Source organism: Perognathus longimembris, chromosome 11 (assembly GCF_023159225.1).
Source record: "Perognathus longimembris pacificus isolate PPM17 chromosome 11, ASM2315922v1, whole genome shotgun sequence".
Lineage (NCBI taxonomy): Eukaryota > Metazoa > Chordata > Mammalia > Rodentia > Heteromyidae > Perognathus > Perognathus longimembris.
The window spans coordinates 36,156,640-36,184,509 of record NC_063171.1 but is presented as its reverse complement, the minus strand read 5'-3'; the positions used below and the strand labels follow the sequence as shown (position 1 = coordinate 36,184,509).

Here is a 27,870-nt window from a genome sequence, read left to right as displayed (position 1 = left end):
TTTGACAAACCAAGTTTTTATTTATTTCCAGCAACATCCAGATAATACAAACACACAGAAACTCAATCTCATCAAAGAGGTAAGCCCTCCAACATACAACCCAATTTCAGCTATGACCACACATACACGCGCGTATACACACACGCACACAAACACTCACTTCACCACTCACACAGCTCAGCAAAGAGCCAAGAATAATACATACATCCCCACAGGCCTGCAGACATGTGCGAAGGATCTGCCTAGCTGCTTCAGCCAAGGGAAGGCTGATGGCTACTCCAGCTTTTTCTTGACTTGAGTGGTTTGAAATCTTTGCTCCTCATCTCCTGAATGCTTGACGGTGCTTTCCCATGTTCCTATGTACAGTCTGCTTGTGCTCAGGAGGATGGGGCAGAAGGTTCCTCGTGGTGCTCTTCATGGAGAGATGGAAGAGTGGGCTCCAGAGATGGAAGAGACAGTGTTGTCACCCAACTCTTCAGCCGCTCTTCTCTGCAGACCCCACTGGAGAATAGCCCGGACACCAGTCCTCATTACAGAAGGAGAGAGCCTAGTAATTAGGCTCAAACTCCTTATTCAACAGCCACTCACTACAGACCAAGTAGTGGTTTTCTCACTGTCTGCAGGCACACCCAGAACTCCTGCTTGATCCCACGCAGAGATGGGGGATGGGCGTTCTGAACAAGTCTCAGACCACTCAGCAGTGGCAAAAAGAAGGAAGGCACGCATTGCTGATGTTATTAAGAAAATCACATCCTAACTAAGACAAAGTGGGGATGGGGTTCTAAATAAAGGACACTGGAGGCATCCTGTGAAGGCACTGACATCAGGGGCCCGAGTCCAGTAGCACCTGAGTGTGACCAGCAGAGATGAGCTGAACCGGGTCACACCAGGAAGGATGAGGTCTGTTTGAATTCCCCCTGGGGAAATAAGAAAATACCCAGTTAACTCAATAGTGCTCTTTAGCTAATAAACCAAAAAAAAAAACAAAAAAAAAAACCCACATATAATAAACACAGCCTAAAAACTCTGGCTTTAGACAAGGCCTCCCTTCCCCAGGGCAAGCAAACTCACATCACTTCGAGCAGTCGGTTGGCTGTAAATCACCTTCTTAGTGGAAGCCCTGTGGACAAGCCAGGAGATGGAGGTGCTTAGACTCCTAGGTGTTCATTAACCCCGCCTTGTCAATCCTAGAGGCCAGAACTAAGAACTTTGGTAAAAGTTAAAGAGTGCTCGGTAGGAAAAGTGTGAGTAGAGGAAGACAACACAAGCTCAGGGTCAACAAGAAGAGAAATCCAGCTGGGTGCTAATGGCTCATGCCTATAACCCTAGCTACTCAAGGAGGCTGAGATACGATGATCCAAGTTCAAAGCCAACTTAGGCAGACAAGACTAGAGAGAGATTCTAATCTCTAATTAACCAGCAAGAAGCCAGAAGCAAAGCTATGGGTTCAAGTGGTAGAGTATCAGCCTTGAGCAAAAAAAGCTGAGGGATAGAACCCAGTCCCTGAGTTCAAGCCCCGGTACAGCAAGAAAAAAGAAAAAGAATAGAAATCAGCTCCACTTCCAACCCCCCCTCACCCCCGACACAGTTTCAAACCAGGCATCCATGTTCTTCAAAGAACCCCAGGGTAGCAGCTCACTCACCCTTTTTTTGCTCCTGAAAGAGAAAAAAAAAGAGACCATGTATTTTGGCAGGGTAGAATACATCATTGCATGAGTGGGTGGGAAACCGAATGACGGCACTTAATACAGACTTGATCAAGTCATCTGTGCTCCCTGGGAAGAGGGGGCCAGCACACAGGGCATAGTGTCAGAGTGCATATTCAGATGAACCCACAAACCATGCCCTGAACTGGGGTCAATACAAAGGAAAGCCTCCAAGGGCAAATACTTACTATAAAAGTAGCCTCGGCTGTAGGCAAACCAGATGCCAAAAATCAAGACTCCAAGGAGAATCAGTGTCACTAGGACAGCTGCCACAATGCCCCCCACATTCAGTTCCACTGTGAGACACAAACAAGACATCAGGGCCCTGGATGCCAGTGGCAGGATGAAAAGCAATCCCAATGCCACCCCAGCTCTGAGTTCAAGTTCCTGCCACACTGTCTCTCACCAGCTTCCATGTGTGCGGTATCCGACAGCATGGCCACCCCGTAGCCATTGCGTGCCTCACACTTGTATTCTCCAGTATCAGAGGCCGTTACAGGATCAAAGATCTGGAGGGAAAGAAAACAAATAGGCTTTTTGCTTAAAGAAGCCAAGTATCTATCTTTTATGTCTCCTAACCCTAAGTCCAAGTTCATTTGGCTGCTTGTTCCTCCTCCCCACCTTCAGGGACTCTAAATGTATGCCTTCCACCTTCCCTTCATTCATACCAGCTCCCCTGTGTCAGGATTCATGGTGTAGGAGGAGTTGCTGAAGGCACGGTTCTGGGTGGGATCCACAGGCATCTGTATCCCATTCCGGAACCAGTAGTATTGAGAAGGTGGGGATCCATCTTGTTCTGAGCAGGTCAGCACAGCCCGGTTCCCAATGGTGGCAGAGGAGGGGATGTCTATTGTAGGCTTGGACGGAGGCACTAGGGAGAGAAGGAAAGAAGGCACTGAACACATGGGCAAAGAGGGTCACATGAGTGTAAGTCACAGACTAAGATAACACCATATTTAATGAGCTCTAAAAATCTATCCAAGCTGGCGGTGGCTCATGCCTGTAAACCTAGCTACTCAGGAGGAGGACATCTGAAGATCATGGTTCAAAGCCAGGCAGGCAGGAAAATCCATAAGACTCTCATCTCCAATTAACCACCAGAAAACCAGAAGTGGCATTGTGGCTCAAATAGTAGAGCCTTGAACTGAAGAGCTCAGGGACAGTGCCCAGGCCCAGAGTTTAAGCCCCATGACTGACAAAATAAATAAATAGAATAAAATAATTTTATTTTAATCCATCTAGTCAGCTAGATGCTGGTGACTAAAACCTATAATCCTAAATACTCAGGAAGCTGAGATCTGAGGATCACAGTTCCAAGCCAGTCTGGGCAGGAAAGTCCATTAGACTTAGCTCCAATAAACTACTCAGCATCTCCAATAAACTTCTCAGAAAAAGCCAAGTGGCTCTATGGCTCAAGTGGTAGAGCATTAGCCGTAAACAAAAGGATCTCAGGGTCAGCGCCCAGGCCTTAAGTTCAATCTTCAGGACCAACACACACACACACACACACACACACACACACACACACACACACACAAATCGATCCACCCTCCCACCCCACTTTCTTTCTTTCTTTCTTTCTCTTTCTTTCTTTCTTTCTTTCTTTTTTTTTCTTGGTGCCAGTACTAGGGCTTAAACTCAGGGCCTGGGCACTATCCCCAAACTTCTTCTCACAAGGCTAGTGCTCTACTCTATGAGCCACAGCTCCACTTCTGGCTTGTTGGTGATTAATTGAAGATGAAAGTATCACTGATTTACCTGTCTGGGCTGGCTTCAAACAATGATCCTCAGATGACAGCCTGCTTAGTGTTTGGGATTACAGGCATGCAGCTAAGCATTTACTTGTCCTTACTCCTTAGTTCCCAATTGCCCAGGCTGTCACTCCCTGTCTGCTGGCTCTGCAAGCATTCTCACCATCAATAAGCTCTAAGCCTAGCGAAGTCTGCTACAAGTTGGCAGTGCTGGGGTTTGAACTCGGTGCTCTTCACTTGCTCAGCTTGCTTGCTTAGCAGGTGCTTTACCATTTGACCCAAGTCTTCAGCCTAGCTTTATGCTGGTTATTCTGGAGATGGAGTCATATAGACTTTTCTGCCCAGGCTGGATTTGAACTGCTTGAACTACAATCCACCAGATCTCAGACTGAGTATCTAGAATCTTAGGCATGAGCCACCAGCACCCAGCTGCTATGGATATTTTTTCAAGAAAGCAACCCCATTTAGGCCCACACAGAAGTCAGATGATACCTACCAACTACAAGGAGCTGGATGGTGACTTCCCCGTAGTTATTGCCATTGTCTTCAGTGACCATACAAGTATACATCCCACTGTCTTCCCGGGTCACAGATTTGAAGGTGATGCCACTTGGTGAGAAGGTAACTCGGTCCTCATAGGACGCTATCAGAAGGAAGCAGAGGCAAAGCCAGGGTGAACTAGAAAGCTAAGAGGTGCTGCTGAAAGTGACACCCAAGGTACAGGAGTGTTCCCCCCATCCCCTGCATAGAAAGTGAATGGGAAGGTGGTGGAGCCCTGAGCAGCCAGGGTGTGTGCTTTACCCCTGGAATTCAGGTGAGGACAATGGCCACATAGTCTGGAGGGAAACTTACCTGTGATCTTGCTGTTATAGCAAATGAGCCTGGTGGTATCACCTTGGACAAACTTCCACTCCACTCGAGGATTGGAGAACCCGGAGTAGGAGCAGGACAACTTGACGGCTGTCCAAAGGATCAAAAATGAGAGGGAGGAAGGAGCAGCGCACACCCCAGGCTGGGCTGCAGGTTCTTCCTGCCCCCTCCCCTCACGGGTCTGGGATCTGCTTGCCCTCACATCCACATCCACCCTGGCCCACCCTGCCCGCCCTCCGCAGTCCCACCCCACTCACAGTTATTCTGAGGAACTCGAACTAAAGTTTCAGAAGTGTACACTGTACCCTTGCCGAGCACCAGGGGATCTGCAGAAAAGAAAAAAGAATCCCATCAAAAGGGGACAGAGACCACCATAGAAAGGGAACAGACCCAGTGAAAGGGGCTGAAATCCTAAGGTGAAGAAAGAGCAGAGCCCTTCCCAGCTTAGTTCTCACTCTCTCTGGCTGTTATCCTAAAAATATTCTTAAAATGGATTTGGACCAAGGGTGAACAAAGGCAGCAGTGGTACCCATTAGACACTATGCTGAAAAAAAATGACTATACCTGTGGGTGGGGACAGGAGACAGTGAGGGAAGGGGTGATGTCCAAAAAGACATGTACTCAATGTACTCATTCCTGACTCATGGGACTGTAACCCCCTATACATCACCTTTACAATTACAATTCAAAAATAAAAAAATTTTTAAAGTGTTTGGTTGTGGGGCACTGAAGCCAGTCAGGGCAGGAAAGTCCATGAGACTTTTTTTTTTTTTTTTGCCAGTCCTGGGGCTTGAACTCAGGTCCTGAGCACTGTCTCTGGCTTCTTTTTGTTCAAGGCTAGTGCTCTACCACTTGAGCCACAGCCCCACTTCTGGCTTTTTCTGTTTATGTGGTACTGAGGAATCAAACCCAGGGCTCCATGCATGCTAGGCAAGCACTCTACAGCTAAGCCACATTCCCAGCCCCTCCATGAGACTTTTATCTCCAAGTAACCAGCAAAAAACAGTGGTTCAAGTAATAGAGCACTAGCCTTGAGTGGAAAAGCTAAGGGGAAGCCAGAAATGGTGGGACAAAGGGTGTACTAAAGTCAGCAGTGATACTTACTAAACACTGTGTTGAAAATGAACTTGGGAAAGAGTGGAATCATTAGGGAAAAAACTGGGAGAAAAGGAAAGAGGAGGTGACACTGTTCAAAAAGAAATGTACTCAATACCTGACTTACGTAACTGTAACCCCTCTGTACATCACATTTACAATAAAAATTTAAAAATAAAAAAACCCCAAAAAGTGTTACAGTAGTATGGCAGACCAATATTACTATCAATGGAAACAAGACATTGCTTTCAAATTTGCATTCTTTCATTTTTGCATTGTTTTCCTCTATAGCTCCAATAATCGAATTAAATTCCCATTTGTTCAAGGACAGCTTCCAGAAAGACATTTCATGGTTTCGAGAAAGCTTCTCAACAAGACTGCAGCCACTAGTTAAGACAGCCTTGGAAGGAAGCCAACAAGCTGAAGGCAAGATGAGGAGGGGAGGGGAGGACCTGTAATGAGGATAATAATAATTCTTGACATCTGTGGAACATTTGGTGCTTTTTAAAGAATTTTCACATATATTACATTTTGTTGATCCTTGGAACAAGCAGGACAAGTATTATCCTAATGTCATACAAAGAACTGAGAACAAAGGAAGTAAAGAAATGCACTAAGATCGCATAGCTGGCTCTGAGCTGGAGCTTGGATCATCACATTGGAATCTCCTACCTTGCCTCATATACATGAAGCCCTGGGTTCGATTCCTCAGCACCACATATATAGAAAAAAGCCGGAAGTGGCTCTGTGGCTCAAGAGGTAGAGTGCTAGCCTTGAGCAAAAAGAAGCCAGGGACAGTGCTCAGGCCCTGAGTCCACACCCCAGGACTGGCAACAAAAACAAAAACAAAAACAAAAAAACCCAAAAGGAGAATGAAGGTGGTATGGGATAGGGGCAAACAGCGAGAGTCAGAGGGCCAAATAAGTAATGGGGGATAGGCTTCAAGAAGTACAGAAAAAAAAAAAAACACAGAAGACAGAATGACACTGAGGCAGAAGAGGCCCAAATCTACCAAACTAAGATTAGTGATAGAAGTCAGCACCGAGGCTCACATCTACAATCACAGATAAAGGAAGCCGAGATCCAGAGGATCACAGCTCAAGTCCAGTCTAGGCAGTAAGCTGGGAGCAGTGGCAAGCACCTGTAGTCCTAGCTATGAGCATAGGAGTCTAAAATAATAGGATCACAGTGCAGACCAGGTACCAGGGCAAAATCACCAAAGATCTAAGAGATAATACAGTAATAGCTGTATTATATCTGCTATAGTAATAGCTGAAGGCCCTGCAGTTCAAAATCCCAGTACCAGTCAGGCATCAGAGGTTCAAGCTTGTAATCCTAGCTACTCAGGAGGCTAAGACCCAGAGGACTGAGTCTGGAAACAAGCCCAAGCAGAAAAGTCTGAAAGATTCCATCTTCAGTTAACCAGCAAAATGCTAGACTGGGGGCTCAAGTAGTAGAGTGAGCACCAGCTATCAACAAGAAAATGGAGGGAGAGTTTAGGATGTTGAGTTCAGGCTCTGGTACACATTCACCCCCACACACACACATACACACACACTCAATTTTACAATCACTTGATAGTGCTATAAATGTACACTTAGAGAATTTCCTCAAAGGCTGGGAATGTGGCTTGGTGGAAGAATGCTTGCCTAGCATGCATGAAGCCCTGGGTTCGATTCCTCAGCACTGCATACACAGAAAAAGCCAGAAGTGGTGCTGTGGCTCAAGTGGTAGAGTACTAGCCTTGAGCAAAAAGAAGCCAGAGACAGTACTCAGGCCCTGAGTTCAAGCCCCAGGACTGGCAAGAAAAATAAAAAGAAATGCCTCAAATTTAGATCAACTTTATGAAGTATGATTTTAATTGTAGATTTAAATAAATGCATAAACATGTATAATGCAAGTACACCTGTTAAATTCAAGAAAAATTTATTTTGTTTCAATTTTTACATAACTGAATATAGTCTATAGTCCCTAGGGGCCCTGAGGCTCTTCTTCATTTGAAATGTGATATAAATGGTCTCCAAAGTCCTTTAGCTTTCCTCCCCACCCCTCTTGGCACTGCTGTTTAGAGAATGCTTTTATGTATATTTATTTGTGTTAGTTGATATAACTATGAATTAGTCCAGATAAGCACTTTTTCTTTTTGTTAGTCATGGGGCTTGAACTCAGGGCCTGGGCACTGTTCCTGAGCTCTTGTGCTCAAGGCTCTACCACTTTGAGCCACAGCATCACTTTCCAGCTTTTGAGTGGCTAATCGTAGATAAGAGTCTCACCAAGACTTTTCTACCAGGGCCAGCTTTGAACCACGATCCTCAGCCTTCTGAGTAGCTAGGATTACAGGTATGAAAAAACAGCAACACTATTTCTCAGAAAGACCACTGATTTAGTAGAGATAAACTATTAATAAAATGTTACACTTGGGCTGGGGCTTAGTGGTAGAGTGCTTGCCTAGCATGCATGAAGCCCTCAGTACCACATAAACAGAAAAAGCCAGAAGTGGCACTGTGGCTCAAGTGGTAAAGTGCTAGCCTTGAGAAAAGGAAGCTCAGGAACAATGCTCTGACCCTGAATTCAAGCCCCAGGACTGGCAAAAAAAAAAAAAAGTTACTCTTAAGCCAGGCACCAGATTGGCTCACTGAGGATTATTGTTCCAAGCTAGTCCAGGCAGGAAAGTCCATGAGAATTTTAACTACAGTTAAAACACCAAAAATCCAGAAGTGGAGCTGTGGCTCAAGAGGAAGAGCAACTAGCCTTTTGCAAAAAAGTTCAGGACAGTGCTCAGGGCTGGAGTTTAAGCCCCAGGACCAGCACACACACTCTTAAAAATCAGGTTCAAGCTGGGCACTGGTGGTTCACTCCTATAATCCTAGCTACTCAGGAAGCTGAAATCTGAGAATCCAGGTTCAAAGCCCAGACAGGAAAGTCCATGAGACTCTTATCTCCAATTAGCCACCAGAAAACCAGAAGTGGCTCTGTAGCTCAAGTGGTAGAGTAGTAGCCTTGAGCTGAGGAGCTCAGGGACAGCACCAAGGCCAAGAGTTCAAGCCCCATGACTGACCAAAACAAAAAAAAAATCAGGTTCATTTTTGAGAGTGGAGGAAAGGGGTGACATTGTCCAAAAAGAAATGCACTCTTTACCTGACTTATGTAACTGTAACCCCTCTGTACATCACCTTTATAATAACAATGACTTTTTTTTAATTTGCAATTTGGTCAGGTGCCAGTAGCTCACACCTTTAATCCTAGCTGCTCAAGGGCTCAGATCTGAGGATCCTGGTTCAAAGCCAGCCAGGACAAACAAGCCCCCCCCCCCCCCAAATTGAAAGACTCTTATCCCTAGTTAGCCAGAAAAAAGCCAGGAATAGAAGTGTGGCTCAAGTGGTAGAACACCAGTCTTGAGAGAAAAAGCAAAAGGACAGAACCTAGGCCCTAAATTCAAGCCCAAGTACACGTACACAAATGTATATACACACACACACACACAGACACACACACATTTTGCAATTTGTATCTTGTGTGCACTATGATACTTGAAGCAGACTTCTCTTTAGGAATGAAAGACTTCCTGCCCCAGTGGCTGGGAGACTTGCCAAAAGAAGGCTCCCAGCTATGGGCCCTCAGTGAGGAGAGGCAGAACTTTGTTGTCTACAGGTATAGCCAAAACTCAATGTTCTATCTATGGAGGAAAATGTGAACTGGAAAGTCCCAGTTGTGTCTGCCAGCCTGGGACAATTCTGTTGAGCCTCTCCACAGCACCTAGTGGGCTAAGCTGAGGCTCTATTTGGGGCTACTGTGCATCTCAATCTCTCCCTCTGCCTACCTTTGTTTTCCTCTTCTCCTTTCCACAGGTACAGATCGGAGAGTGCTGCCTAATACATGTCTTGTCCGATAATTGATATCTCAGAGTAAGCTTCCCAAGAGCCCAAGCCCAACCTGTGACATCACCCAAATAAAGAGCAACATCTAATTAAACTAAGAACTAGCTTCTGAAGTACGCACTCATAAATCACAATGTAGAAATTTTATGGTTAGTCCTCTATTTCTCCTGACTTTGCCCCTAAAGTTCTTTTTTTAGTCCTCTGAGATCATCCTATGTAAAAACACATTCAGGAATTAAGAGCTGGGCTACAGACACATTCCTCTTCTCACTAATCCCAACTCTCATTACCTAACCTACTCTGGCCTATAAAAAATACAAGGACCTTCACCTCACTATCCACCCACCTCCACCTGAGGCAAGACTTCCTGTCTGCTGTGGCCCACCAGACCAATGCTCAAAAGCATCCTGTGACTATCATATCACCCCATGAGTCACAGCCTTCTTCCTAATTCACACCACAGCCATTCTGGACCACCCTCCCCTTCTCATTCCTGAACACACTTCTGTAACCAGAGTGCCTAAACTCAGATCCTAGCTCTGTGTGACCAAGGCAGGCCACTGAGCCAATTTGAACCCAATTTGTCCATCTAGAGATGACAACCATTCCTACATCCAAGTGAGGGTTAAACAAATTAACACAAATAAAATGCTTAGAACAGCCTGATCAATAGCAGCACCAAATAAGTGTAATCTTTTCTTTTATTGTGCCACTACAGAGACTTGAACTCAGGGCCTACCACTCTTTCTTGGCTTTTTTGCTCAAGGTTGGTGCTCTATCACATGAGCCACAGCTTCACTTTCCAGGTTTTTGCTGGTTAATTGGAAATAAGAGTTTCACAACCTTTTTTGCACAGCTGGCTTGAAACAAGATCCTCAGATCCTAGCGAGGATTACAAGTGTAAGCCACCATTGGCTGGCTATACTTTATTATCATCATCATCTACTTCTAGGCCTTTCTGTATATATATATATTTCTCATTTTTACTTTGAAGTTTTAATAACTTTTTTTTGGCACTAATGGAGCTTGAACTCAGGGCCTCAAGCTTGTTAGGTGTGGACTCTACCATTTAGACCAGACTCCTAGCCCTTCACCAAGATGTCTACATAAATAATAATATCGGAAGCATTCACTCCAGCCCACCAAACAGCCCCTCCTCTGACATCGTAATTGCCTCAAGAAGGCTGAGTTTCCTAGAGATTCTTTATGATTCTGTGGTTTATGGAAAGTGAGGGACTCTCCTTCCTGGAAAACCATTTATATGAGAGGAGCCTCTTTTCCTGCCCATTCTCCTCATTGATTTTATGTATTTTCCCTAGTTTCATAATACTCCCTTGTGGTGAACTCAGACCTATATTTGCTATATTATACAGACACATACAATGTCTTACTAATGCACATGTTAAACCAAAATAGAAGGAAATTTCATCTTTTCTACTGACTTATATTTTTTTTTATTTATTGTTGGTCATGGGCTTGAACTTGGCTGGACACTGTCCCTGAGTTCTTCAGCTCAAGGCTAGCACTCTACCATTTGAGCAAGAGTACCACTTCCAGTTTTCTGGTGGTTAATTGGAGGTAAGAGTCTCACGGACTTTCCTGCCCTTCCTGGGCTGGCTTTGAACCGCGATCCTCAGATCTCAGCCTCCTGAATAGCTAGGATTACAAACGTGAGCCACCGGCGTCCGGCTCACTTTTTTTTGCATTGAGTTGTGTGTGTGTGTGTGTGTGTGTGTGTGTGTGTGTGTGTGCACATGCATAGATGTGCATTCATGTGTGTACTGGGGCTTGAGGTCAGAACGTGGTACTCTCCATTATTTTTTCCACTCAGAGCTCAACCTCTACCACTTGAGACATAGCTCCACTTCTAGCTTTTTGCTGGTTAATTGGAGGTAAGGACTCACAGACTTGGAACTCTGATACCTAGATCTCAGCCTCTGGATTACCTAGGATTACAGGTAAGAACTGCTAGTGCCCAGCTGTTGGGGCCTTTTTTATTTGTGTTGTTTTGGGGTGTTTTTTGTGTGGTTTTTTTTTCCTGCCAGTCCTGGGCCTTGGGCTCAGGGCCTGAGCACTGTCCCTGGCTTCTTTTTGCTCAAGGCTAGCACTCTACCACTTGAGCCACAGCACCACTTCTGGCCATTTTCTATATACGTGGTGCTGAGGAATGGAACCCAGGGCTTCATGTATGTAAGGCAAGCATTCTTGCCACTAGGCCATATTCCCAGCCTACAATGGGTTCTTGAGTGCATTCTCCCCCTTTTCTCTTCATTCACCTGCCCCTTTACAATTGACCCCACCCCATCCCTTCCAAGTACCCACTTCCTGGTGTTTTATTTTGCTGAACTTTGATTTTTGCCATTCTAAGGAATTACACTATTTGAGATCTTTCTGAATCTACCATATTTCAGTTAATACATTTGTATACACTTGTATACCACCCAATGTATTTACTTATAAGTTTATAAGCTAAATCTAGCTTCCACCTATAAGGGAAATATGCATCCTTTGACTCTCTAAGCCTAACTTACTTCACTTAACATAATTTTTCCAGGTCTTATCAGTCTTTCTAATGGAAGAGGTAAAATCCCATTGTGTATATATACCACATTTTCTTGACGCATTCATCCACTAAGGGGCATCTAGGCTGATTCCATACCTTCCCTATGGCCAATAGTGCTGTAATAAACATGGTTGTGCTTGTGGTTTTACTGTATCTCAGTTTGTAATCTTTTGAGTAAATGCCCATGTATGGAATCGCTAGATCATAAGGCAGTTTTATGTTTATAGTTTTTTGAGGAACCTCCACACTGCTTTCCAGAGTAGTTGAACATGTTCACATTCCTATCAACAAAGTATTAGGGTTTCCTTTTGATTGCATCCTGGCCAGCATCTGTTATTGTTTGTTTTCTTGATAATGGCCATTCTAATTGTATCACTTCTATTTTGGGGGGAGGGAGAGCAGGTTAACTGGGGCTTGCACTGAGAGCCTTGCACACTCACTTGGCTTTTTATCCAAGGCTCGGCACTCTACCACTTGGACCATGTGAGAGACCAAAAATCCAAGCTGTGAGACAAGAAAGGTTTGGTAGTTTGGAAGGCCTTCTCCCAACATACTCTCGGAACACTGAGAGTTTCCTGGAAAGGTCAATCAGTCCTGGCTTAATGGGAATTCAGGTTTCTATCCTGGGTGTCGGTTAATTCCACCATAAACTGTGAGGGAGCTTGGGGGTAGACTAAGGTGTATGCAAATTGTTACTGTTTAGCTCTGGTGCCCAAGATGAGGAAGTCCTCTACCACTTGTATACAAAATATTGTCACATGTTGATGTTTACAACTTACTCTCTGAACATAGTTCCCTATATGAAACCAATAAAAACCTTGGTGAATGGAACCTTAGGATCTGAAGCTGGCAGAGGGCTAAAGGTCCCCTGTACCCCAAACCTCAATTCCACATTCCGGTCTCCATTACTGCCTTGCTCTTGGTCACAGTAGGTTATGGGACAGGTGACTGGTTGCAACAGAGCCATAACTCTACTTCTGGCTTTTTGCTGTTATACAAAGATAAGAATCTCAGTGCTGGGAGCTGGTGACTCATGCCTGTAATCTTAGCTACACCACAGGCTGAGATCTGAGGAAGCCAGACAGAGTAGGGCAGGAAAGTCTCACAAGATTCATCTCCAGGGCTGGGAATATGGCCTAGTGGCAAGAGTGCTTGCCCCGTATACATGAAGCCCTGGGTTCGATTCCCAAGCACCACATATACAGAAAATGGCCACAAGGGGCGCTGTGACTCAAGTGGCAGAGTGCTAGCCTTGAGCAAAAAGAAGCCAGGGACAGTGCTCAGGCCCTGAGTCCAAGGCCCAGGACTGGCAAAAAAAAAAAAAAAAGATTCATCTCCAATTAACCACACGGAGATGGGGCTGTAGCTCAAAGTGGTAGAGCTAGCCTTGAGCAAGAGATCAGGGACTCAGCCCTTGAGTTCAAGCCCCACAACTGACCAAAAAGAAAAAAAAAGTCTCAAGGACATTTTTGACTTAGCTGGCTTCAAATGCAATCCTCAGATCTCAGACTCCAGAGTAGCTAGGATTACAGACATGAGCCACCATGGCCAGTCACCCCATTTTCTTAACTGCTGAGGCAGACAGCAGTTAAGACACTTGCGGAATGACAATGAGTTGGTAGAGATTCAAACCAATACAGCCTGACTGTAGAGTCTTTTGCCACACTAAGGCCTTCCTACTGTAAAATTAAATGCTTTTTTCCCCCAATAAACTAAGAAAGTCCTAGCACTAGCTGGCCTGTGATGAACTTACCATTTTCTCACCCAGTCTACTGTTGCAATTTACATTACACAATACAAAAGTACTTGCACTGCCCTGAAAAGATGGCTATTTCACAATCTCAGCCTCAGTTCTGTTATTTCTGTGGTGGAGCACACTTTTCCCCTCTTTATCAGGCTGGTGCCTCTTCATCCAAATTATTTTCTGGGAAATGAACTACCACACCCCAGTCCTCACCCAGACAGTTTAAGGTTCTTTCCTGGACTCTCATTATCCCAAGCAAAACACTGTGAAAGCACTTCCCACATTACAATGACATCATTGTAAATGCATACGTCTTCCCTACCAGACAAAAAACCTCCAGGGAACAGAAATCATGTGTTCTTTATTATTCTAAGTACACAACCCTTAGCATAATGTGTAGTACAGGCTGACATGCTATAAATGTTTGCTGATCCATGTAGAATATTAACAAAGCAGGTCACAGCAGACTATCTACTTTAATATCTACTTGTTAAGATCTATCCAAAGATAAATTCAATTTTTAAACTGATGGATGAAGCATGGTCCAATGCAGAAAAAATAATCTGATTTAAAGACCAATTTCCTTAAAATTCTAATAGTCTCAGAGAGAGAAAAAGAGAGAAAGAAGGAGAGCGAGAGCAAGAGAGAGTGAGAGAGAGAGAAGGTGCAAGGTTTGAATTCAGGGCCTGGGCCTGTCCTTGAGCTTTTTTGTTCTAGACTAGCTAGCATTCTACCATTTGAACCACACCTACACTTCTAGCTTTTGGGGTAGTTAATTGGCAATAAGAGGGGCTGGGGATATGGCCTAGTGGCAAGAGTGCTTGCCTCATATACATGAGGCCCTGGGTTCGATTCCCCAGCACCACATATACAGAAAATGGCCAGAAGTGGCGCTGTGGCTCAAGTGGCAGAGTGCTAGCCTTGAGCAAAAAGAAGCCAGGGACAGTGCTCAGGCCCTGAGTCCAAGGCCCAGGACTGGCCAAAAAAAAAAAAATTGGCAATAAGAGTCTTGTGGGTTTTCCTGCCCCAGCTGGTTTCAAACCAAAATCCTCAGATCTCAGCCTCCGCAGTAGCTATTGTTAGCATTTCCCTAGCCTCAGGTCCTCAGCTCCTCCCAGTAGCCCCCAGATCCACCCATACCTAATGAGCCACTCCTACTCACTACCTACTTCCCCTTTACCCCCAGAGAGAGAAGCTGCCACCTGGATAAGGTGCAGACGCCATGTAGCTCCCTCTCCCGCCATGTAGCTCCCTCTCCCGTGGGAACTATGGCCCCACTAATAAACCTCCTTATGAACCTTCTTCTCCTGTCTGTGATTATCTCCACATGGTCCTCTGAGATGGCCGGGACCTATCCTTTCAGCTATGTTACAGGCAAGAATCACCAGTGTCCAGCTCCAGCATCTTTTTCTTCCCTCCATCATCTTTTTATAACTGTTCAAAGTTTATTTCCAGAAAAAAAAAATTATAGCCAGGCACTAGTGGCTCACACCTGTAATCCTAGCTACTCAGGAGGCCGAGATCTGAGGATCACAGTTCGAATACAGCCCAGGCAGGAGAGTCTGTGAGACTCTTATCTCCAATTAAACACCAGAAAATCAGAAGTGGTACTGTGGCTCAAGTGGTAGAACACTAACCTTGAGCAAAACTGATCAGGGAGAGCACCCAAGCCACCTAAGTTTAAGTTCCATGTCTGACCAAAAAAAAAAAAAAAAAAAAGGTTCTATTGATCCTTTCAAACTTAGTTTTATAACATTTTCTAACTGATTTTACATTTGCTTGCTTTAAAACAAAATTTAAGGGCCAGGAGTTTGGCCTACTGGTAGAGGGCTTGCCTAGCATGCACAAAGCCCTGGGTTCGATTCCTTGGTACCACAATTACAGGAAAAAACAGAAGTGGCACTGTGGCTCAAGTGGTAGAGTGCTAGCCTTAAGCAAAAAGAGCTCCAGGACAGTGCCCAGGCCCTGAGTTCAAGCCCCAGGACTGGCAATTCCCACTTGTTATTTTGTTAGGTATCTTTTATGACAGCAACATTTTATTTATTTATTTATTTATTTGCCAGTCCTGGGCCTTGGACTCAGTGCCTGAGCACTGTCCCTGGCTTCTTTTTGCTCAAGGCTAGTACTCTGCCACTTGAGCCACAGCGCCCCTTCCAGCCGTTTTTGATATATGTGGTGCTGGGGAATCGAACCTAGAGCTTCATGTATACGAGGCAAGCACTCTTGCCACTAGGCCATATTCCCAGCCCCCCCACTTGTTATTTTGTAAACGAGGTGATCTCTGCTCCTAAAACCTGACGGTAGGTGTTAGATGTATAATGTTAAGGCTGCTTTTCTGCATACAGGATGATTGTGCACAAACAACTATAGACCTCTAGAAGAGGGAACAGGGTCAAAAGTCAGGGAAAAAAAAAAAAAGCCAGGTAATGACTGGCAACCATTCATACCAATAATCCTAGCTGGTCAGTCAGGAAGCTGAGTCATTCAAAGCCAGCCTAGGCAGACAAATCTATGAGGCTCTTGTCTGCAATTAACCACCAACAAGCCAGAAGTAGAAGTGTGGCTCAAGTGGTAGAAAGCCAGGCTTGGGCAGAAAAGCCAAGCAAGAATACCAGGCCCTGAGTTCAAGCCCAAGTTACTGGAGCATGCGCACACATATACACAAAAGAAAGAAATGGACAAGTGGGGAGAAAGCACTAAAGCAAGTTCTAATGATGGTAACAAAAATTAGGAGCAAGCTATGATAGTCTGTACCAAGTCAATAGGAAGAAAGGATAGGAGTTGGGGAAGGGTTGGGGAAACCCATCAAGGACTCAGAGTAGTCACAGCACCACTTGGCCACTTAAGAGAAAAGCCAGTGCCAATAATAAGGTTTTTTTGTTTTGTTTTGTTTTTGCCAGTCCTGGGCTTGGACTCAGGGCCTGAGCACTGTCCCTGGCTTCTTTTTGCTCAAGGCTAACACTCTGCCACTTGAGCTACAGCGCCACTTCTGGCCGTTTTCTATATATGTGGTGCTGGGGAATCGATATCAGGGCTTCATGTATGTGAAGCAAGCACTCTTGCCACTAGGCCATATTCCCAGCCTGCCAATAATAAGTTTTATCATACTCATTAACTTGGAATTTCAAAACATAAAAACTTTTGCCCTCTTATCTCCAAAGCTCATGTCTGCATCCTTGATAAAGTTCTATTTGCTAGTAAAACTGATGGCTTATACTTGTAATCCTAGCTACTTGGGAGCTAAGAACAGGAGGATCATGATTTGAGGCCACTCTAGGCAGAAAAGCCCATGAGACTCCATCTCAGCAGAAGAAACTGGCCATGGTGCTAGGTGTGAGAACCAAGAAAGAGTGTAGCCCCCCAAACTCCTAGAAACAATAGGGCTTGTAATATTGCACTGTATCAGAGTTTACTCTTAGCTTCTATAATTCTATTTTGGTGACTCCATGCTAGAGGGCTGTACCCCAACCCGTGAGACTAGGTCCGCATGGTTTGACATTTAAAAATATATGTCATCCTTGTTCCTCTCTGTAAATAGGAAGCAACCATAGTAATGTATTGTGAAAACGATCATAGTAATAGGTTATAAAAATAACCATATTAGGTAGGTAGAAAAATGCCATGGTGACCTGTCAGTTTGGTTCACTTATGACTGAGTACTGGATTGTTTTAGCCCACTCATGCTTGCTTAGTTGATATTAGGGAAACATGATAACAATTGTTAAAATTGATATTAGGTCAGCCTGACTGCAAAATTCTGCTTCTGTAAACCACTTGCTTAACCCACTTACGACTTGCTCTTCCCCCTGCGTTAACCCCCTGCATCTTTGTTACATGACCACCTGCTGTAGAATGCATGGCTTCTACCTTTAAAAACCCAGCCCTGCAGTGGCTCATTGCTGTTCTTTACCATCCCAATGGTGGAGAGCAGATGTGCACACACAGATGATGATGATGATGATGATGATGATGATGATGATGATGATGATGAAAAAGATTCTTAGCCCAATTGACTAAGTGCTGGTTATTTGATTGTCATGAGTTAGAGTTCTGGGTGACCAGGATACTACACCATGTACCTATCATCCTAGCTATGACAGGAAGCTTAAAATAGGCACATTAAAGTCCTGGCATAGCCAGGCACCAGTGACTCCCACTTGTAAGCCAACCTGAGCAGAAAAGTATACTAGACTCCATCACGCCAATTAGCCAGCAAAAAGCTGGATTAGTAGTATGGCTCAAGAGGTAGAGTACTACTAGAAGAACAAAGCAAGCCAGTTCAAAGCCTGGAAATCAGATGAGTAAGAGCAGGGCTAGGGATGTGACTTAGTGGTAGAGTGCTTGCCTAGCATATATGAGGCCCTAGGTTTGATTCCTTGGTACCACAGAAACAAAAATACATAAAAGTAATGGGCTGGGAACATGGCTTAGTGGTAGAGTGTTGCCTAGCATGCATGAAGCCCTGGGTTCAATTCCTCAGTACAACATAAACAGAAAAAGCTGGAAGTGGCGCTGTGGCTCAAGTGATAGAGTGCTAGCCTTGAGCAAAAGAAAAAGAAGCTCAGAGATAGTAGCCAGGCCCTGAGTTCAAGCTCCAAGACTTGTGAAAAAAATAAAACAGATGAGTAAGAGCAAGGCCCTGAGTTCAAACATGATCATAACAAAAGGCATGATGACGGACTCATCTCCAATTAACCAGCAAAAAGCTGGAAGTGGATGGGGCAGGGAAGGTGGCTTAGTGGGTAGAGTGCTTGCCTAGCATGCATGAGGCCCTGGATTCGATTCTTCAGCACCACATATCCAACTAGAGTCAAGTTAAAAAAAAAAGGCTGGAAGTGGAGATACAGCTCAAGTAGTAGAGTACCAGCCTTGAATGAAAAAGCTAAGGAATAAGCAGCTAGGCCCTGAGTTCAAGCCCAATACCAGCACACACAAAAAGTAAACAGAAGGCATGAGAAAATGTCTGCATAATGAAAGGATCAACACAAGCCTTGAGGACCAGTACAAAGATTGCATCACACCCTTAATTCATCATATCTTCATTCCAACCACACATTACTGAGTGTGCCCAAGGAAATCATTGAATAATGACAGCAAACATGGTTTGTGGGTTTTTTTAATACTCACTACATATACTACTACAAGGCCTGTAGACATGTACGTCCTTTTAAATCTTGCAAAATACGGTAATATAGATACTAAGTTTGCTTTCATCTTACATATGAGTTAATAGATCACAGATGTTTAATGATTTGCTCAAGGTCACAAAGCTAGTAGATGGCAGAGTTAAGATTGTAATTAACCTAATCTACTTCCAGTATGTGATACTATATCAACTATCACAACTATGCCAAAACTAATAATACATAATGCCTTTCTCTTTTTAGCCTTAAGCTTTAAGTGGAAACATTCCCAAACATCTGAGAGAAAACATCCTAAAATGGCTTCTTTTATTTGTTCCCAATTGGCAGTCAGGAGCAGTACCCATGTGACACTTTATGATGAAATGATCATGATCATGTGAACAATAATCATTTCATCAAGCTTTACTCATAAGCTGTTGCAATACTTTCCCTTTACCTTACTATATCCCTATAGTTAAGTGGTTTTACTTGCTGGGCACCAGTAGCTCATGCCTGTAATCTTTGCTACTCAGGAGGCTGAGTTCTGAGGATCGTGGTTCAAAGCTAGCCCAAGTAGACAAATCCAAGAGACTCCTTTCTTCAAATAACAACCAAAAGGCCGGAAGTGGAGCTGTGGCTCAAGTGGTAGAATACTAGCCTTGAGCAAAAAAGCACAGGGACAGGCCCTGAGTTCAAGCCCCAGGACTGGCACGCATGTGCACACGCACACACACGAACTTTAAAGGTGAAATTAGGTAACAAGTGAGTAAGAAATGTGAGGTTATGACATCATCAAGATATTAGAGAGGCCTGGCATGAGCTCCAAAGGATAGAGGATTTAGGAAGCCTAAAGAAATCTTTATCAAGACATCATTTCAACAAATAAGCCAAATTTAATAGTTCATGCCTATACTTGCAGCTATGTGAGAGGCATAGGTAGGAGGAACACAGTCCAAGGCTCGCCCTAAGCACAGTCATGAGATCCTATGAGGAAAAACAATGAACTAGAGCAAAAAAGAACTACAGGTATGATTCAAGTGGTAGCAAATGTGAGGAGGGAAAAAAAAAGATCAGGAGCTGGTGGCTCACACCTGTAATCCTAGCTACTCAGGAGGTTGGGATCTACAGATCATGATCCAAAACCAGCCCAGGCAGGAACATCCATAAGACTCTTCAATTAACACCAGAAAACCAAAAGTGGCACTGTGGCTCAAAATGGTAGAGGGCTAACTTGAGCAAAGCTCAAGGACAGTTCTCAGGTCCTGAGTTCAAGCCCCACAACCAACAAAACAAACACAAAAATTCTGGAGAGCATATGTGAGTCTGATAAATTACAAGAAGAAAATGGGCAAAAGGAAGGCTGGGAATATGGCCTAGTGGCAAGAGTGCTTGCCTCATATACATGAAGCCCTGGGTTCGATTCCTCAGCACCACATATATAGAAAATGGCCAGAAGTGGCACTGTGGCTCAAGGGGCCGAGTGCTAGCCTTGAGTAAAAAGAAGCCAGGGACAGTGCTCAGGCCCTGAGTCCAAGCCCCAGGACTGACAAAAAAAAGAAAAAAGAAAGAAAAGAAAAGAAAAAGAAAATGGGCAGAAGGAAACCAGAGCCTAAGATAGTTTAGATGCTAAATGAGACCAACAATAAAAGGCAGAGGGAACCACTCAGGGGTGGGAGTACATAGAAGAGAAAATGAGTTTGAAAAAGAAAAGGGGGGATAGCAAGAAAATAAATCAGTAAAAATAACCACAAGGAATGAACAGCTAAATCATGTTTTCACAAGAGGCAAGACAGGTTTTCAAAAGAGAGTTGGTAGTGCACACTCCTTCCCCCTTCTTCAGGAAATACATGCCAAGATGTTCCACGAAGGCTTGAACCCTCAGACAGGGTTCACTGCACCCTATGTGTACTGTGTTTCCTCCTATACATACCTATGATCAAGTGTAATGTATAAATTAAAAACAAAAGGTTCACACCAGGCAGGTATGGAGGTGCACACCTCTAATTCCAGCACCTGGGAGGCAGACAGGCAGGAGGACCACAACCCAAGCCACATAATGAGACCCTGTCTCAACAAACAACAACAACAACAAAAAAAAAAAAAACCAGTAACTCATAATAAATGAGAACAATCTTAGCAATATACTATAATAAAAGTTTTTTCAGACTCATAGTGCTAGGAATGAGCTCCATAAAATTCATAGTGGCATATACCTTCAATCCTAGCTACTTGGGAGGCAGAGATCAAGAGAATCAAAGTTCAAGGACAGCGCCAGCAAAAAAAAAAAAAGAAAAAAGGAAGCTTTCAAAGTTGGGCATCAGTAGCTCACACCTATAATACTAGCTACTCTGGAGGCTCAGATCAGAGGATGGTGGTCCAAGGCCAGTGCAGATATATGTGTGTGTGTGTGTGTGTGTGTGTGTGTGCGTGCGCGCGCACGCGCACAAGACTCCACCTCTAATTAATAAGCAAAATGCCAGACTGGAGGCACAAGTGATAGAGTACCCGTCTGGCAAGCAAAAGCAAAGGCCCTGAGTTCAAGCCCCAGTACTGGGGAAGAAAACATGGAACCAAGAATAAGAAAACTATCCTATCAATCTGTAGTGCTGATATAATTCCTGGAAAACATTACGTATTTGAATATTTTTTTTAAAAAACGCATGTGGGGCTGGGAATACTCGCCTTGTATACATGAAGCCCTGGGTTCGATTCCTCAGCACCACATATATAGAAAACGGCCAGAAGTGGTGCTGTGGCTCAAGTGGCAGAGTACTAGCCTTGAGCAAAAAGAAGCCAGGGACAGTACTCAGGCCCTGAGTTCAAGGCCCAGGACTGGCAACAAAAACAAAACCAAACAAATAAAAAACTGCATGTGGCAAACTGTATTTTTCAAAATGATCATGTCAGACAGGGAGCATAGCTCAAATGGTAGAGCACTTGCCTGGAAACCATGAGGCCCTAGATCCAACCCTACCACTGGACAAAGGAGGGGTGGGTCATGCTTAGCCATGCATGTCTCCCCTCCTACATGCTTTAGAACTGAAAGGGAGACTAAATTCCCTCCCCTTGAAATTGAGGGCAGCAGGCTCCTGTGACTGCCAAAGAGGAGCAGCAGGAGTCACATAGACACAGAACACTCATATTAGTGTCTGATACACACTTTACCTTTCTTTTTCTTTTCTTTCCTTTTTTTAGCACAGACTCTCACTATGTAGCCCAGGCTGACCTGGAACTCAGATCCTCCAGCCTCAGACTCCTGGGTGCTAGGATACAGGTCTGAACCACTATGCCCAGCTTCAAAGTTACTTTCTTCCCCTGTATGCTCCCAAAACCTTTTGTGCCTTTTTCTTCTTTTGCCTCCCTCCCTCCCTTCCTTCTTTCCTTCCTTTTTGTGGCACTACTGGGGTTTGAACAAGACCTTGCACTTGCTAGGCAGGCATTTTTACCACTTGAATCACCCACATCCCCTGCCCTTTTTGCTTTGGTTATTTCTTTGGATAGCGTCCTCCATTTTGCCTGACCTGCACTGTAATCCATCTACTATGCCTCCCACTTACCAAGGACCATAAATTAGGCCTTAGTAAGTAAGATATGCTAATTTATCTCACAAGCTTTGGCCCATGCAATGTTAATCCTGCAATCTCTGCTGATGCTACAGGTGTGGCCTGCCACACCTTGCCTCATTTGGTGCTTTCTTGACAGACTTTGGCACTGCTCTGCATTCCACTCAGGGAACATATCTGGAGTTCCATAGGGATCTGAGAAATCACAGCATGGAATCCTCCCCAGCTCTTAGCTTGCACTTGCTTCACTAAACCTGTCCCCCTGACCCACACTGAGGTACTACTGGAAAAGGGGATCACAAAGGCTTGGAGACCTCCAGCACTGAACACAACCCACCAACAACTATGCCCTGGTTCCAACCCACAACAGAAAAGCTTCTTCCTTCCACCCTTTGTTTTCTCTGTATATCCTGTTAACAATTTGAATTTTCCTTAAGTTGCTTCTGCACTATGAGTTTGTTTGAACTTTTTTTTTTTTAATTAGGAAGGAAGGAAAAGGAGGGAAGCCAGCTAAGCAACTTCTTGGTTTTCACTAAGAATGGTATCCAAGTTTCCTATCCCGGTATATGAACTTGAGAGAACCCTTCCAACTGTAAAAGGCTCCCAAACCCACTAGCTTCCTATACCCAGTTTACCTACATGCTTTTACCAATACTCCAGCCTTCTCAGCTTCTGGCCCACAGCTGACTTTCACTGCAACCCCAAATCCCCAGCACAGTGCTTAGAATGGTCTGTGACATTAACAAATGAATTTGACATTACAACCATTCCCTGGACCTAAGGCTCCCATTTGCCCAGGCTCACCCATTCCTCCCTACCATATAACCCCCAGACTAAACCAAGCCCTATGGTTAGTTTACTGGTCTTAGTAAAGACCAGGAGACAATTAGGCCTAGGGAAGAGCCACAGCCGGGAGACACTTTCTGGACAATGGAATGGATCAGATACAGAACGTGCCTGTGAGTCCAACACCAGGCTGGACCATGTTTAAACAGCCACCATTGTGTTGGGTACACTCGGAGTGCAGGCAATGGAGCTGGCTGGGCCCTGTAACATGGTCAGCTAAAGGCTGTACAATAGAACAGGAGGGCTTTCACTTAGTCCCAACCTCCTGTTCCCTCAGCAGACTTTCCAGTTCTACCTGCTCAGCCCCCTCCCCGCATCTCCCCATTGCAAGGGAAGGTCATGCCTTCCCGCCCAGGCCTCACTCCAGGGACCTGGCATCAAACTTCCTGCTAGCCAGCTGCTTCCTCCTGTCCTACCCCCACACTGAAAAACAAATGACACCAGCTGGACTTTAGACAGAAACCCTGCTTATCGGGAATTCCCAGGCAGATGAAGTCTGGGTTTTCAGTGCCTGGAAAACCACAATATTGGCCACTCACACTGCTTCCCACAACCTTCTCACAGTGCAGAAAAAGTTCTTCCTCAATTTATCTTTGCCCTGGAACCCCGGAAAAAGGGAGTCAGTTTGAGTACAGAGATCCACCCCCAAGTTAATATTGAAAAGCAAGCTACTATTTCCTAATCTATCACAGAATGCGTAATATTTCAGTCTACCTTCAGGTAAAGTGTAGGTTGACACCTACCATGTCTATGAGTTGCCCTTTTGAACTCCAGCTGATTGGGGGACAGGGCTGTTAGAGTGAGTCTAAGGCTATAAGTCCTAAAATACCAGCATGAAAAACCTCCAGGATATGTTAGGGAAAATAAACAAGACACAATCTAATATATACACACACTTCCTGGTGTATAAAAAGAGAGAGGGAGGGCTGGGAATATGGCTTACTGGTAGAGTGCTTCCCTAACACGCTGAAGCCCTGGGTTTGATTCCTCAGTCACACACACACACACACACACACACACACACACACACACACACACACAGAAAAAGCCGGAAGTGGCACTGTGGCTCAAGTGGTAGAGTGCTAGCCTTGAGCAAGAGAAGAACAGGGACAGTGCCCAAGCCCTGAATTCAAGCCCCAGGACTGGCAAAAATAAATAAGGAAACTCTGTGTGTGTGTGTGTGTGTGTGTGTGTGTGTGTGTCTGTGTGTCTGTGTGTGTGTGTCTGTGTGTGTGTGTGATGTAACTGTACAGCAAAACACTCATCACAAAGGAGCTAAGGACTGAGGTAAACCCATTTCAGAGCCAAGAGAAACCTGCTGGAATCCCATCAGCACTCATTTCCGCCTTCCAGCGGTGCCACTCACTAGTTTCTAGCTCCAAGGGAACAATTACTTTGTGGAAGTAAAGGGAATGAAAGTAAAGGTGACTCACTCATCTGTCCTTTTGGTGGCAAGTCTCAAGATAGAAATGTTTCAAAGAGATTGAGTCAGAAACAGCAGGAAACACCAGGACTCAAGACTGAGAAACCCCACAGGTAAGTAAGGGAAGCAGTGAAAAGGTCAAGGTCCCAACCTGGGTTTGCCTTCCTTATGGTTATGAAAGTTAACCCATCTATCCACTAGCCACTGCATCTGTGCTAAGTAGAAATGCCTCTCCTGGCTGGGAGACAGCTGAACACTCTCTGTGTCTCTCTCTCATCCCCATACTGTGTTCTCACTTGGCTTTTTCCACTCAAGGATAGTGCTATATCATTTGAACCTTCTCTTCTGACATTTTGCTAGTTAATTAAAATTAAAGTGTCTCATGTACTTTTCTGCTGTGGCTGGCCCAAACCTTGATCTTGAAATCTCAGCCTCATGAGGAGCTAGGATTACAGGCATGAGCCACCAGCACCTGCCAGTATAGGGTCTTAGGTACAGATGTACTGTGGCTGACTAGTTTCATCTTTCCAAGTCCAAGTCTCCCAGTATGTCCTCCAATCTGGTGTGGACCCCTCCTCAATGACGTCAGAGCCCAATATGAAGGGCAGTCCTGAAGGGAAGGAAGAACACATGGGCAGCTTGTACATGCTTCACACTCAAAGCTTAAGAACGAGCTTCCACTCCTTCACTCTGCCATTTGGAACCTTCCTGCTTCCTCTGACCTGCTCTTTTGAGGACAGTATTCTTCCATCCTCACAAAATCCAAAGCTACCCAGCAATAACCTCTTCCTGAATATGGGATGTAGCTATTATCCCCATTGATCCTTATGACCAGAACAAGACAAGTATTATTACTTCTGTTTTATAGACGAAGAGACTAGCAACTAGCCCAAAGTCATAAACAAGGCAAATAAGGGAGACTCCAGTTGGGATGTCCTGACTCCCATTTCCATCCTCATTTGCACTAACCAAATCACTCCTCTTGTCTACAATTTAAAAGCTTCAAGGCCCTCTATAGCATGGTCATGTCACTTCCTCTGGACCCATTGTCTTTGCTGATCCTAAATCACTTCGGGATCCCTCTCAATTATTCTTTCTTGAGTCTTCAGTATGGAATACCACATGGGGCCAGAACATGACCAAGAGTGTCACTAGTACTTTTAAGATTTCGGCAGAAGAAAAATAGGCAAAGTAGGAAAAAAAAAAAAAAAGGGAAACTGAGGAAAGTGGGAAATGGATAGATAGAATGAAAAGGAAAAGTGAAAAGGAGGCAGAATCTGGTGTGAAAGAAAAAGAATTAAATGGCAAGACAATAGATTCTGAAGCAAATGGTTCTTGCGCCACAGTGTGCCTGAGACACTGGATCCAGGTGTAGAAACAAAAAAGAGAAGCAAAAAGCAAAGATAATCATAAAGGGGGAAGCACAGAAAATAGGGGGGGAAGAAAAGGCTTAGTTTCCAGGTTCCACCCTCTTGTCAGACAGGAAAAGTCATTTCCCTTCTTTAGACCCATTTCCTTATCTGGACAATACAGAGCATTTTAACTGCCGGTGGTCTAGTCCACTCCCAAGTATTTGTTTTTGTGTTAAGGGTCAAAGGAATGGCCTATTTGGGGTAAGGAATCTCCTTCTGCATTTCAAAAAAACACCACAAAATGAAGTGCCTTTCTAAGACACCAATGTTGATGGAATCCTAAAATAAAAACTGGAAGGGAAGCAGATTCACATAGAACACATTCTGTCACAACTATCCACTAAAGTGTGTGTACAAACAGTTCAGAATCAGACATAGCATGAAATCACCAGAAAATTAGACAGATAAATATACAGGTGCTGACACAGGTTGACTAAGGCCCAAACCAACTTTCCACACTCAGCCCCACACAAACACACCTAGAGCCACAGGCATGCCCCAGCAAGTGAGCCTCATTGTTCTATGGGAAAGGGAGTTTACAGAGGAAACAAGAAGTCCCATGCCCAGCCAGGGGGAGGGCAGGATTCTGGCTCTGAGGAAAGTCCAGCTAACTAATAGACCCATCCTCCCCTGGGGAAGAGTCACTGGGTCAACAACATTTCTTAAGGACTCCTCGGTCGTCATTCCAGAAAAGGAATTTTGAATTCTACTGTCGGGAGAAATTCCAGTTTCATTCCACTTCAGACTTTGCACCTGGCCACTTTGCCCAGAGCAAACCGGGGCACCCCAGAGATCCAAAGAAGCAAGAGACCCCACTTTGCAAAAGCCAGGGAAGATTTCCACCCCATCTCCCACCCCCACTCCCCACCAGCTTCCTCGGGCAATCCCTCAGGAGCCAGGAAAACTAAAGGGCGAGAGGCTCTGGCTGGCTCCTCTGGGTGGTCGGAGGGGCATGATGCCGGTCCCCAGATGGTGTGGAGGGGGGTGGAGTAGGCAGATGTGAGAAGGGTCCCAGCGCTCACGCCAGTAGTTGAAAGACTGGAACCAGCCCACCCCAGTTATTTTTGGTGTGTGTGCTAAAGGAGGGTAGCCCACTTTCGCAGGAGAGTTAGCTCCGGGTGTAAAGGGGGGGAGGGGGTCGCAAGTCACGGCGTGGGGGAGGGGAGCCAGCGACTCTCCCAGGCTGGGGGGAGGGGAAGGAATGGAAAGGAAAGATCCTAGGCAGGGGTGGAAGAGGACTGTGAGGGTGAGGCTGGTAGGACTTCTGGACTCCTCCCCACCCGCGGGCCTGGAGCCTGGGGTGCGCCTTCCTCCCACCTCGGACCTGACCTACTGGAACTCTGGGAACTTACACAGGATCATTGAAGTGAAGAAAAGGAACTGATTCCTCCCAGCTTTCGTCTGGGTCCCCATCACGATCAGATCCCGACAGGAAAAACAGCCGCCCGTGCCCTGGGAACCAGACAGCTTAACAACCTGCAGCGCCCGGACTAAAACTCCAGCCACCAGGTCTAGCCCCTCCCGGACCCTCCCTCTTCATCCGATTGGTCTGTTCTCTACCCTGTGCACATTCTGACGGGTTAAGAGAGCCGCCCATCAATTGAGTGAATCACCGCAGCCAGGTGCAGCCCTTCCCCTTACTCTTCACTGGGTCAGATCAACGCCTTTCCTGGATGCAGGCCTCCAATTGGCCCAGAAGACTGTCGCGTAGGGAAACGAATTCCTCACCTTAGGCAGGTAAGGGCTCCTTATTGGGCGGGTGGAGGCCCTAACGTAGGGACGTCGTGACTGGTTGGGTTCTAATCTGAAAAGCTGCCGACTGTACCACGCTAGGAGGAGGTTAGGAAAGGTTCTTGGGATGGGAATCTGCCTTGAGCCCTTAACTCGGAGTTGCTC

At 45.1% G+C, this 27,870-nt stretch overlaps 1 protein-coding gene across 1 annotated transcript; it reads right to left on the bottom strand.

Moving 5' to 3' along the window:
* On the bottom strand, positions 1 to 27,495 carry F11r (F11 receptor). Its single transcript, XM_048356912.1, has 10 exons — positions 27,327 to 27,495; positions 4,585 to 4,653; positions 4,310 to 4,417; positions 3,954 to 4,100; positions 2,375 to 2,577; positions 2,113 to 2,215; positions 1,895 to 2,002; positions 1,644 to 1,656; positions 1,072 to 1,120; positions 1 to 917 (listed from the first exon to the last, which is right to left on the bottom strand). The coding sequence occupies exons 1-10, from the start codon at positions 27,385 to 27,387 to the stop codon at positions 882 to 884; spliced, it is 897 nt and encodes a 298-aa protein (XP_048212869.1). The 5' UTR covers positions 27,388 to 27,495; the 3' UTR covers positions 1 to 881.
* Positions 27,496 to 27,870: the final 375 nt, after the last annotated feature.

Bases quoted from the DNA above. Each gene is read 5' to 3' on its own strand.
- F11r (XM_048356912.1), bottom strand. From the start codon at position 27,387: ATGGGGACCCAGACGAAAGCTGGGAGGAATCAGTTCCTTTTCTTCACT. The intron at 4,101-4,309 runs GTAAGTTTCCCT...TCCTTCTGATAG, and splicing joins CTATAACAGCAAGATCACAG to CGTCCTATGAGGACCGAGTT. The intron at 918-1,071 runs GTGAGTTTGCTT...TTATTTCCCCAG, and splicing joins AACCGACTGCTCGAAGTGAT to GGGGAATTCAAACAGACCTC.